Source organism: Nannobrachium achirus (genome assembly GCF_963921795.1).
Source record: "Nannobrachium achirus genome assembly, chromosome: 2".
NCBI lineage: Eukaryota > Metazoa > Chordata > Actinopteri > Myctophiformes > Myctophidae > Nannobrachium > Nannobrachium achirus.
The window spans coordinates 33,180,780-33,194,563 of NC_137811.1; the positions used below are offsets into that span (position 1 = coordinate 33,180,780).

The 13,784-nt window shown below is 42.9% G+C and overlaps 1 protein-coding gene across 1 annotated transcript; it reads right to left on the reverse strand.

Annotated features, from left to right (window-relative positions):
• Positions 1 to 5,580: 5,580 nt before the first annotated feature.
• pou3f1 (POU class 3 homeobox 1) lies at positions 5,581 to 6,732 on the reverse strand (the record flags this gene model as incomplete). The annotated part of the gene is made up of 1 exon (XM_080746992.1): positions 5,581 to 6,732. The coding sequence occupies exon 1, from the start codon at positions 6,712 to 6,714 to the stop codon at positions 5,581 to 5,583; it is 1,134 nt and encodes a 377-aa protein (XP_080603118.1). The 5' UTR covers positions 6,715 to 6,732.
• Between the last annotated feature and the right edge of the window lie 7,052 nt (positions 6,733 to 13,784).

Below are 13,784 nucleotides of genomic sequence, written 5' to 3' on the forward strand. Positions count from 1 at the left end.
CTAATCTACTTTCTACTATGGTACTTTAAGAACATTTTGATACCAATACTTTTGTACATTTACTCAAGTAGATTTTGAATTCCGGAATGTAACTAGTATTTCTACATTGCAGTATTGATACTTTTACTTAAAAACATGTAGTTGCCTACTTTTCCCACTACTGCTTGTGGCTTTAATAAGTACAAGTGCAAGGTTGACTACATTTCTGCAGATATTTATTGACTATTCAAAGAGAGCATTATACTGAAGGATATGAAATGATAGCAGCTGAAATGAATAACACGTTGTTGTCATAAAATATGATGACCTCTGACATTCATCCTGCTAAAGTAAATTATATGGCTGTCATCAGAAAGAAATTAGAAATTAAGTTACAACCATTGTGCAGGAGTAATATAGGCCACACCTCCTTTGTAATAGTCTCAAATTGTGGACATTTCAAATGGTGAAAGTCTAATTTGGCAACAATTGGGTACAAAAATAATAATACACTCAATCAACAAGGATAGAACTTAGTAAGCCTTCATTTCTTCTCCTTCTCACGCACGCGGCACGCACACACACACGCACGCACGCACACGCACGCACGCGCGCACGCGCGCACACACACACACACACACACACACACACACACACACACACACACACACACACACACACACACACACACACACACACACACATTTATGACTGACAGTCCTTTTATAGTGTACCACTGTCCTTTCACCGTATGGGGGCGCTTGTGCCTCGTCATTCCCCTGGAGCTGGCTGGCTCACTCCAACTACCGAGTATTATTTGGCCTGGTCTTAAACCCATAAACCCCCGTGCAAAAACAAAACAAAACATCTTTATTTTGAGTTTACAGTATTAGACTTCTTTTTTTTTATTTTAGAAACTCCACATAGGCTAATAAAGGTTCAAATGAGTTCATAAGTGAAGTTTGTTGTTGTTCAACTTCCATTCTGTGTCCAGGGAGGGCGGCTATTATCCTAGGCTTTTTTAAATCATCTGACAAGCGCTCAACGCTCAAAAACAAGAGGCTTAAAGTGAAAAGATTCAGGTGCTCACATATAGGCCTATATGCACGTTTTCATATGGTTTAATTTGTAGATCCAGTTAGCTACAAAAGTGTGGATCGCCCATGCATGCACTGAAACATTGGCAGGCATATTTTCACGTTTTTTATTTTGATTTTTTATTATGAAGTGGAAGTGGAAGTCTTGAGACTCCCACCAACTTTTCAAAATGTGTATAATGCTACCGTTCAAAGCAAAGGTGTGTGACACTGCATGGCTCAGTCTGTCAGCCTTGTGATTCACGTGTCATGCACGCTTTAATTGAGAACCTTATTCCGTCTGGACAAATAGCCTATGCGCCTTTGAGTTACATTTTCCAAGTTTTGAACAGCTTGAAATTAAGACGACAGCAGTGAAATTCCATTAAGTTTAGCTGTCTTCGCAAAATCTCAACTTTTCACACTTTGGGAGATATTTAGTCTATATCCTGTATAGGCCTATACTGCATGAATGCAAAAATAATAGTCTATTTTTTTGTTCTGTTTTGTTTTTGTGAGGGCAGTTCGCGGGCGGTGCCTTTTCCGGCGATTTTCATAATTTATAAATGTGTCGTGCAAGACAAATAACCAATTTAAACACTGACTAGCAAGTATTTGTAAAGAACCTGCATATGCCATTATAGCCCACTGACACATTGGTCTTGTTTACACTTCATAGCCCATAGATTAGTTAAATAGCACTGCTGCAACACCGGCCTCTGCGGCTTAATATGCAGACTTCTGCATGCTTCGTATAGGCTACGCTTATTATGGTCTATGGTGATTTTAGGCTATTCACTTTGGACAAACTTCGGGTGAAAATAATGCTATGCAGAAGGCCTATGCACCTGCCACCTTAAGTAAAACATGTATTATTAGTAGTATTAGGTTTTAACGCTTATATTTATTTTCACTTTATAGGCTATATCCTATATTTTCCCATCTTTTGAAAGGGGGTGGGGGGAATAAATAAGTAAACTCCCGCAGGCTCTAAGTTGTCACATATGGCTATATGTCTAAAACATGACATTGTTTTGGATGGGTTGAATAAACTAAGAGTTTAATTGACTCTGCCTTCCACATGAGCATACTGTTTTCATTGTTTTCACACTCATGTTGGTATAGTCATAAGTAGTGAGTATAAGAGCCTGGATTATTGTGATTATTTTAAATGGAAGTAAGGCTAGCCTGCACTTACACTAGGCCTAGTGATAATAATGATATAGTAGCCTATAATAACTACAACAACCATGGTGATGACGACAATAATGATTATAATTATCCAGTCAATGAAAAAGACAATATGGTGATACTTTCGTATTAATATTGCACAATTTAATACTGCGATTTACACAGAGATAGCGTGAACAACGTCAGTCAGTCACTCAGTCAGTCAGTCAGTCATTCAGTCACAGAGGCGTCAATTGGGTATGGCAAGCTATGGCAGCTGCCATACCTTGGCTACAGGGGGAAATAATAAAATGGACTGTAATCGTGCCTGTTGGCTGTTGCTAAGGTATGGCAACATGACTGGTGTCTTGCACGCGCGCCACACCAGTCATGTTGCCATTACCATACCTTAGCTTTTTCTGAACTGACGCCAGTCAGTCAGTGATTGTGGGGGGGGTGAAGGAGTTGAAGTTTGCACGGAACGCCTGAGGTAACAAACATCATGTCCTGGTTGGGGTTGCTTCTCTTCTTTAACAGCACGTGTGTCTAGGCTTTTAAAACCAAACCGGTTACATAACGAAACACTGAACTGAACGCAGGGTTTGTTCTTGTCATAATCACACTTCTCCTCCTGGTGGCTTGGCCTATTAGTTCTGTGGCTCCCAAACTTTTTAGCTCAAGACCAAAAACGGAGGGATTAGGCGTTTGCCCGGCAGAGACCCCAAACTATAGTGAAAATACAAGTTCACACAATGCGTCGCTTCGCACCGCGTTGTGTGAGCTTGTATAGATCAGCTATTTTCGCCACTTCTTCAACATTTGTTTTCAAATTTATGGAATTTCTTCTTAATTCATGAAAAATGTTTTGGGAATGTTTTTTGAAAATATTTCGAATAATAATAATAATTGAAAAACTAAATGTAGGAAACATAAAAATGAAGGGACCCACAAAAATGTGTATAGGCGACCCACAAATGGGTCCCCACCCAGTGTTTGGGAACCAGTAATAACGGAACCAGGGACACCGCAGTACGACTAAAGTCATACAAGCCAGGGCTGTGTTCGCCACGCACGTGTTTTCAGTTCAATGAATCGTCTAATATCTTTTTGTCTCGTATATGGCCTGGTCAGCAACTATAAAAGGAATAAAGTGGGGGTTTGGATCTTTAATGAAAGACAAAAGAAGACCTTTTTTTTCTTGTATATATGTTTTTATGTAAGTAATAAAATATTACTATAACATAAATATAAATGAGACTTTGCAGTCCACATTTAGCAATCAACATACAACCAATGTAGTAGAACAGAAAAAAAAACATATTGAAAATTCACTGCAACAGAACCAATTAACAGAGCCAAACAAAAAAGCTCTAAAACACATTTAAGAAATAAATATATATATAAATGGTCAGATTCATAAATGAAATCATATTAAAATATCTTCTTGGAATTAGTAAGTGTACAAAACTGCCCGGAAAGAAACAAAAAAACAAAACAAAACGATATTTCAGAACAAATACAAGTTTACATATTCGACATATTTACATATTGGAAATAATCCTGGCAACATTTTCTTTAAAATCTTTTTTTTTTCTTCTCAAAAACGAAAAAAGAGAAAAAAGTTTTCCCTCATCTGTATTGAGTAGTACAGCTGTAGGCTTCTCAAACTCAACTGTCCAACACTGAGAAAATGACACACAACGCACGAGTTTTATCAGTTTGTCTTTCAGATCAGAAGAAATAAAATAAATATATCTAAAAGCAGGTCCCTTTGTCACTCCTCGTTGAATAATTATTTTTTTATTTTCCCCCCCGAATACAATGTTCTTTTTTTTTTGTTTCGTTTTTTTCTTCTTTTCATCTCCATAATATATAATACAATGGATATGGGACATTATAATGGGTTTGTAGAAGATGCTTTTTTCTACAAGGGTCAACAAAACGTAAAATAGAGGAGAAAAACTGAGTTTTACAGCGTGATATTTCAACCTGGGGCACTGAAGTTACCTGAGATATTTACTTTCATTTCGTATTTGACCAATCTCTCTCTAAATGTATTTTTTTTAATGTTTGTTTTGGAATAGAACAGGCTATTACAGGCAGTTAGCAGTGTGTGTGTCAGCTGACAGCGCCATGTAAGTATACGTATGTAATGCTGTGTGAACCTGGCTGTAAACATGGCATTATTGTGAGCCTATTCAATGCTCAAACTCACAATTGTATCAACAAAACATAAAATAAATTGCAATAATAATAATAATATCAACGAAAGAATAAGTGCTCCATGCAAAGAAATATAATAATATTACAAACAAATAGGAGGAACCGAAATAAAATAATAAAGAAGCATATTGCCCTTTTTAGCGTCTGTTGCTATCTGCAAATTTCGACGTGCTCAGCTGCAAAGCTTTTTGAGTATATTTTTTAAGGCTGTCAGAAACTTGGGTGTCTTATGTCTGTTGCATTCGTCACTTTCTGAAATCCACCTGACAATTTAATTTGACGTTTGCAGTAATATTTTGTCTTCGGGTGCCATAATTCCCCCCCCTACCACCATGATGCGCCTCTGGCCACTGACTACAGTCAACATAAAAGATAGTTAGGAGGCTGTTTCTGATGAGTTTACAGTACATATATAGCAATTAACGAAAGGAAATCATAGACACTGCTTTGCTGCAAGAAGAGAGAGACACTGAAGTTAAAAAGGTAGTTCCAAACCAAAACATCACACTTAATATAACAAAGAAAGCAGGCTAGAGACTAATATTTAGAAATCTGGTTAATCAGTTTGAGCCTGAAAAGCAAAAAAGAAAAGATGTCCATTCAATGTATAGGCTATTCATTTCCAGTGTAAATCATTTTTTCAGGCAACCACCTCCTCCTTACTGCTGAGTGCATGGGAGCAGTTCATGGTACACCAGGAGAAAATGGCCTTTGCTTGCCACAATGAATTGTCCCCTTTATATGAACAGCCATGGAATATCGAATTTACTTTAAATGAATGTCTCCTCCATCGAATTTTGGTAAATTAAGATCTTTGTTTCATTTTAAAAAAATGCGCACGGAATCAATTCAGTTGCGAATGTTTCTTTTGTTTTGTTTTTTCTCCCCCCTATTTCCCCCTCTTGCCATCTATTTGTCGGACTGCAAGCAAGGTCTCCGGATGCTGCTGAGGACAAAACTCGTCTGTCCCCAAACTTTCCCATGTCTCTCATGTCTTTTCTCTCAGGAAAAACAAATGCAAAACTTAAATAGTGTAAACTCCGTAGTAGTCCTTTCCCTTTCCTATTTTCTTTTTTAGTTTGTTCGCTTTCTCTCCCGAAAATGGTTTGTGTTTGTTTGTTCATGAAAACAGTCACTGGACAGGACTCTGTAGTGTGTGGTGTAGAGGGGGGGTTTCTGCTTGAGAATATACGTCCTCCATATTAGGATGAGGAACCCCCACCGGTGTCATTCGCTTTTCTTTCTGTCTTCTGTTGCAAAACCAAACGCGGACAACCTCTTTCTCCAGCTGAAGAGTGCCAGCTAACGAGGTGATTTCGTGAGCGGAGGGCTTGGGGCATTTTAAGAAATGGTTTTCCAGCGCCCCTTTCACGCCCACCTCGATCGAGGTCCTCTTCTTTCGTTTCCTGCCCTGCGCCGCGATCTTGTCCAAATTGGTCGGGCTGCCGGTGTTCGAGTCCGTCTCCTCCAGCCACTTGTTTAACAGCGGCTTTAGCTTGCACATGTTCTTGAAGCTGAGCTGCAGCGCCTCGAACCTGCAGATGGTGGTCTGGGAAAAGACGTTTCCGTACAGCGTCCCCAGCGCCAGCCCCACGTCCGCCTGCGTAAAGCCCAGCTTGATCCGCCGCTGCTTGAACTGCTTGGCGAACTGCTCCAGGTCGTCGGAGCTGGGCGCGTCCTCGTCCGAGTGGTCCTGGTGGTGGCTGAACGCCTGCTGCGGCGACTCCATCTGGTTGTCGTGGCTGCCCGTGTCGTCGTGGAGCGGGTCGCGCATGCCGTGGTGCAGCGCGCCGGGCTGCGGGCTCAGCATCGCGTTGAGGTTCGTGTATCCGGGGTTCGAGTACACCAGCGACTGGTGGCCGTTGGATGCGGCGGGCGACAGCGGGGACAGGTGGTGCGTCGTGGCGGGCGCCCACGAGCCGTGGTGGCCGCTCTGCGTCTGCTGGTGCACGAGGTGGGATCTGTGGTGGAAGCCGCCGCCCAGGTCGTCTCGGCTCGCCTGCACGTTGGCTTTGTGGTCCTGCTGCTGGCCGATGTGCGTGCCGCTGGTCCAGTCGGTGTTGGAGCTGGGCAGCCACTGGTGGTGCGTCAGGCTCATCGGGTGCCCCGTGTTGGTGGCCGCCAGCCCCTGCAGATACTCGTGGTGCATCATTTTCTGCACCTCTCGGTAGGTCGTCCCCTGGTGCATCCTATCCGAATCCGGATGCATGAGCGGGTTGGACGGCAAGGAGTTATTCCGAGGAATATACTGAGCTGTTGTCGCCATGGCTCCGACTTGGAAAACTGACGAGCGCTTCGGAGGTCTCGAGGCTTTACAGCCAGAATGCAACAACCTGCTCTGGGAGGTCTTGGAGGAGAGTGAAGACACGCCCCCCCTTCGCTTGTATTGGCTCCTCACCGATTCAAGCCCACCAGAGGCATATTCAATAGGCGCAGGGTTTCAGAACGTTGCACAGCGCATTTACGCGCAGAATGGATAGGCTCCTGATCCACATATGTTACAGGAAGAAGAGAAAAAAACATACATACATAAATGTCCATTTGTGCTTTTAGCAGTCTTGTTCTTGTGTTGTTGCATATGCTTCTATGCCCAAGGATTCAGTTGTATTTTGAGTGTATCTCCAAGGTAGAAGTGCGCTCACAGATTCCTGCTAATTGTCTGTCCAGAATATATTTTTTTCACCCGTTTCTTTCCAAGAGCGGCGTGGATGTGGATGGATGGAGAGCTGAGCAGTGAGAGCAGCGTGGAACGATTAGGTCTCCCCTCGGTTCGGTCGCGTTGTTTTGCAACTAACCACGTGGGGGAGTGCGGGGATCTTTTTGAAAGGGGGTGACACAAGTCTCCCCCTCCTCTTCTCTTCTGCACCTTTATCATAGGTCACTGATGACTAGCATGCCTTGTTTTAAACAGATTATAATAAACTGCGGACGGTGTTCCAAAATTGCCAACCACCCACACACCTAGATGCGTGTAGCCTAAATATGGGGCGTCATGTCACATCATGTGTCTTTGCATGTTGTATACGTGTGGTGTGACAAATGTGCTCTATAGCCTATAGCCTCCAAGTGTGTCACATATATGGCTATATTTACAGTCTTGGTAATTTTCAATGTTGTATGATCTCATCATTACCACCCACTTTGTTATGATACCTACTCTCTCTCTCTCTCTCTCTCTCTCTCTCTCTCTCTCTCTCTCTCTCTCTCTCTCTCTCTCCCCCCCTCTCTCTCCCTCTGTCTGTCTCTCTGTCTCCATCAGTCCCTCCCTGTATCTTTCCCATCACTCCACCACATAACACTTCACGCGCGCGCGCGCGCATTAAGACACTCACGCTTAGAGCGTGCCAAATATCTGATGCCTTATTATTACAATTATCCTCCTGATCAAGGTTTACTGTAGCACCATTAGATGTTACTGATCAGTGAGTCAGACTCTGGGACAATTTATTAAATAAGGCTATACCAATTATCACCTACACTTCCACATGACAAGTATTATTCAGCAGGGTATTGATCAGGATAATAAGCTATCAAAGAAACATTTGGAAATATATGAAAACCTCAACCTGTTTTTATACAATTTCCCTAGTCATGAAAATGTGATGTTTAACTGTCTCACGAAAGAAAAGACAATAGAAAGATATATTTTTTAAATAGAAAATGTTCCCCCTCTCGAAGCATTTTACTAAACAGCAACTTAGAGAAAGCTTCTCTGTGTTTCCTCCTCCTGGCTGCTTTCTCGCTCTCCTCTCCCGGTTGATCTGATTATTTTTCCCTTCACGTTTTGTCCCAATAGCAAATTACCAATTCTATGAATTGCAAAGCAGCCTCGGAGACGCTGAGGGGTAGAGAGAGAGAGAGAGAGGGGGGAGATGCGAAGATTGAAAGGGATCTTTGCAAACACAATCACGTTCTTAAATGGAAATGCGGGGCTTTAAACAAATCTTACATCTCTCCCGTTTCCATTCGCCTAAAACTCTGCAATCAGGCACACGTTCCAGTTCCTTTTCTAAAAAACCTTAAGGAGACCCTTTTTGGAAGGTTTTTTCCAGGCAAACACTCCTATTTTAATCATTCACCTGAAAGCAGTGTTTTTTTGCTTTGCCTTTGTATCTCAACGCGCGCGTTTTGCTTGTTTGTTGTCGTGTTTTCCCCTGCGACCGACTTTTTTGTTGTGTGTATATTTACAGGAGAGGAGGACTGACGCTCTCACCGCAGCGCTGTTTTAAACCGGGACGACGCGACACTAAACGGTAAGTTGGATCTCATTGTGTCGGTGTGGTGTCCTTGCCTCTCTAGCTGCCTCGACCGGTGTGTGTGTGTGTGTGTGTGTGTGTGTGTGTGCGTGCGTGTGTGTCACACACACACACACACACACACACACACACACACACACACACACACACACACACACACACACACACACACACACACACACACACACACACACACACACACACACACAGACAGTGCGCGTGCGTGCAAGGGTGTGTTTGATGTTCCCGGGGTCACAGGTGCTCGTCATCATTCTTGAAAAGGCGTGGTTATTCGCAGTCATCCTTTCTATATGTTTCTTTGAGATGAGTGGCAGACAATCTGCACGACTTTGGTGTCACGTCAGGGTAATTTATTCCCCCGTGGTATTTTATTTTAAATCCTATATGTGTGTGTAGTAGGCTGCCATTATACCGACACACTTCTTTGAATTTAGGCTAAGTAACAAACAGCATTTCCTGGTGCAAATTATATGTTATGTGATATCTTGTTAAAATGCTTGAAAAACTGGGAATAGTGCAGGAATGACAATTATCCTGTTTTTAAATTCGGGTGAGGTTAATGCCAGAATGCAACGTGATAATCATACAAAACAGATGCCTTTGGCTTTGTTGCGTTTTGCATCCCAAAGCTGCACACAGTAACCAATTTTATATTAATTTCAAATAGGCTAATTTACTTTTTGCGTTGCTTATTCATCCATAGAAATGCACGAGGCACATTAAAATGGAAACATGATGGTGATGTGGTAAAACTAATAAAGTATTCAATCAATCAATCAATCAATCAATCAGAATAGAATAATGGTCAGAATTAAGTCTTTGAGTGAGCGCGTTTTTTATATATGGCCGGAACCAGCACACATATACAAAATAATCCTGCGTCTTAATTAATCCATTCTCTCTCGATAGGCCTCTACTGTGTGCACTGTGCAGGCGTCACTTAATAGCTGACACACACGCACGCACGCACGCGCGCGTGCGCGCGCACACACACACACACACACACACACACACACACACACACACACACACACACACACGCATGCACGCACGCACGCGCGTGCGCTCACTCAGCACTCAATTAGAGAGAAGAGGATGCGTTACCGTTCAGTCACTCTCGTCTCACGCACACAGTCTATAAAAAGCTCCGGTTTGGAGAGGAGAAGCGGTCACAGAAAGCCAGTGTTGTGCGGCTGACATGCCAGTGAGAGGGGCTTGCTGGAGAGAGAGAGCGAGAGAGAGAGAGAGAGAGCCATCCAGATGCTTGGCCCTTCGCTTTGTAAAGAATAGAATATGGCCTTGTGTGCGGCGAGGAGGTGCATTTTTGCCAGGACGCACGAGGTTGCCATGGTGCAACAACGGTCACACAGAAGTGACTGATGAGCGATACATATACAGGAAGAGGGAAAAATCTGCACGTTGAGATGGATTAGGAGAGGGAGAGGGAAAAAAGACAAGAAATGACGAGATGCAGACGATGCATGAACTCACAGTGAGTGTCGAGGAAGTTGGATGACCCCGTTTCAAAATAATAATTATCATTCTCTTTATATGGCCTGCCTTAGCCTACTATAAAAATGCATTTCTTTTTCTTTCTTTTTTTAACCCAATTTGTTATTTTCTTTCTCAAGTGTAATAATCCTATTTCTCGTGAACTTGGAAAATTTGGCATCTGACTATTTTTAGGCCGTGTGCAAGGAAACTGATCCACAGTTAATATGGAGGTTTATCAAAAATATTGGCCTACAATGTTAAATGGCAAATGGGTACAATACATGCCCATGCCAATGTGAAATGATCTACCAGCCAAACTTTCCTTCTTAATGTTTTTAAATGTCAAGAAACAGTGATGAAACAGAAACCATATCAGGGCCTATGACTGCAGTCTGTCAGTGGTGTGGTGTAGTTGGCCTAGAATTGAAAACGGAAGCCTTTCCTTTTTCTTTATATATACTGTAGCTCACCACGCTCCCTGACGTCAGTCACGTGCTAATCTTTTCCTCTGGAGCCTACTTGATATGCAGCGGTTATTGTCAGTAGGCGCACCTCAACCAATACCCCCGTCGACCCTTCAATTAACCAAGTTCTCCCCGTGGCTGCCTGCATGTCATCGCAGTAAGCATAATACAGTAAAGAAAAGGAAAGAAATACAAAATAAAATACTCCCATTGACAGAAACAAAAATAGCCTGTGTGCCTAAAATATCAGGCAAAAGGGGGTACTTTTTTTTTTTTTTCATTGTTTTTGGTTAAATTATGCCCATGGTGCCTGAAAAGATGCATGTCAAATCAAGCAGAAGTTAAAAGAAGGCTATTTGTTGAAATTATGCAATAGCCTATATATATGGACTTGTTCTCACATCAGAATACATTTACACTGGATTAATATAAATTCACATTTTAAAAATGTGAACACTATTTATTGCAGGGGAGGTGTTTTCATACAGTTTAGACTTCTTGCAACCGTCTATGTTTTCAAAATACTATACTAGCATATAGGCCTACATTTTCTAAATACGGCATATTATGTTGATGTTGCACTTAAAACATCATGGTAGAAATGACCACCATCATTTCCCGCCTTAAAACACACTTAAGGCCGGTATAAACATGATATTCCCTCACAGCTATGTTTGATATTGCTCACATCTACTCCTTAATTCCACAGGGAACAATTCAACGTGCCACAAGCTATATTAGGATTTTAAAGTTAAGTCAAGTGAAATAGCCTAATTTTCACCAACTTTCTCAATCACATAATATATATATATATTCTTTTCTCATACTCTTTATTTTTGATAGACATGCGTAATGGGCCCTAACTAGGCCTATACCACAAGCCCGTTTGTCCATACATTTTCGAAGACCATAATCACTTTTCAGGTAACTTTTCTCCCCCCGTCTCCCCTCTTTTTGGCTAATGAACGGGGCTATTCTGCCCGCATTCCCTGGAGAACGCGAGAGGAGGAGGACGTTTTTCTCTTGTGGTAAAAGGTGCAAGTTTTCTCCCTCTATCTCTCGGCTAATTAGGCGGGGTCTGAACATGCCAGGATGAATATTCATGAAAGGCACCGGCGTGCAATTAGAGTCGTGGAGAGGGAGAGTTCCTAACTTCAATCCCCAAACAACACTTGCTTGCGCTGAGGAACGGGGTATAGTGGTACCCCCCTTACTCGGAATGTGTCTGTGGTTTTGCGCCAAAGCACTCCCTCTCTCTCTCTCTCTCTGAGCTCTCACTTCTTATCCAGCAACAGTCTCCAGCCACCAGAAAAAAAAAGAAAAAAAAAAGATTTGTCCGTTCCACGTTCAATTCCATGGAGGTAATGACAGCTAACCCAAAATAGTACAGAACAAAACTCTTTAACTCCAGCGCACATCTTTATTAAAAAAAATACAGTTATAGTTCAGGAGGACATTTAAATATATCGTCACTGTCGGGCAGAAACCTTGTATCTCCAAGTTTCAAATTTGTACGTTTTTTCACAAAGCAAAGCCCTGCTTCATCATACAAGGCCGTCGCACAAAGGTAGTGAAAACAGCAGATCTACAAGCACACAACGCCTCGCAGTGCGAGGCGTTGTGTGCTTGTAGATCGGCTGTTTTCACTAGTTTAACTAATTTTTAAAATGATAAATACAAAACAAACGCTTTTGGACATACAAGGTTTCCACCCGACAAAAACGATATACTTCAAGAGACAACACACCGTCACCCACTCGGCTACCAATCAATCAATATGCCTAACAGATTCCTATACCTTCAATAAAAACGTATAAATACACTAGAACGTGCGCATGCAGGCGTGTGAACACATACAGTGTACCCTAACCCTCATTTGAAAAAATTAAAAAAAACAATTGTTGAAACGATCACACACAAAAAGAGACACTGCACGCACACGCACACGCACCCACCCACACACACACACACACACACACACACACACACACACACACACACACACACACACACACACACACACACACACACACACACACACACGCACACACACACACACTTGCACTCGCACGCTCACACACACCGACGCACTTGCACTCGCACGCTCACACACAGTGTGCACATACAGACCCTCATCGTTGAAGAACACAAGCACTGGACTTCACTATTTGAATAGCTCTGCATTGCCAATGGCCCTTGGCACACACACACACACACACACACACACACACACACACACACACACACACACACACACACACACACACACACACACACACACACACACACACACGCACACACATCTGTCCTCCTCCCCGGGCTCATGTGTGTGTCGTGCCATCGTGAGCCTTAGCCGGCGCGCGGCTCCACAGAGGACCCACAATCCTCTGCTTTGAATTCAAGGTGATCCTTATCCGCGACCCCCTCCTGGCCCCGTGCGTCTGCCTCTTGCCTCCATAAAGACGTGTTTATGTATGTATGTATGTATGTGCGCGGGGTTGAACGCGGGGGTGGGAGCTTTTCCTAGGTGTTGGGTGGGGGTGGGGGGAGATAAGCAGAGGAATTTGTGGCCGGTGAATATGGATGGAGTCCCTGCTCTCTGTTTTTTTTTTAAAGGGAGCATCGGGTGCTGATAGAGTGGTAAACAGCTCCTGGCCCGGAGGAGAGGAGAGAAGGTGGTTCAGTGACGGGTGGCATGGATGGAGGAGACACACACGCACACACACACACACACACACACACACACACACACACACACACACACACACACACACACACACACACACACACACACTATCACTCAGACTCCGTTTGTATACGGACTATCTTGTTATTCTGTCAGCCTATTTTTTAAGGCGACATTGTTGAGTTGTGCTTTTTGGGCAATCTGCTGGATTTGGATTGACGCATGCACGGCCTGCCGTTATCAATACAAAAAGCTTTAGTCGCCGTTCCTCCTGCTTTGCAATTACATGAAGTTTTGTAGGCGGCCACATGCTGACATGTGTTTTCTTAAGGGCCCGTCGTGTTGGCGGAGGCCTGTAGGAGAGAACAAGTAGACAGACTCTATAGGAGAGAGTATAGCCTGGGATCACTTCCAA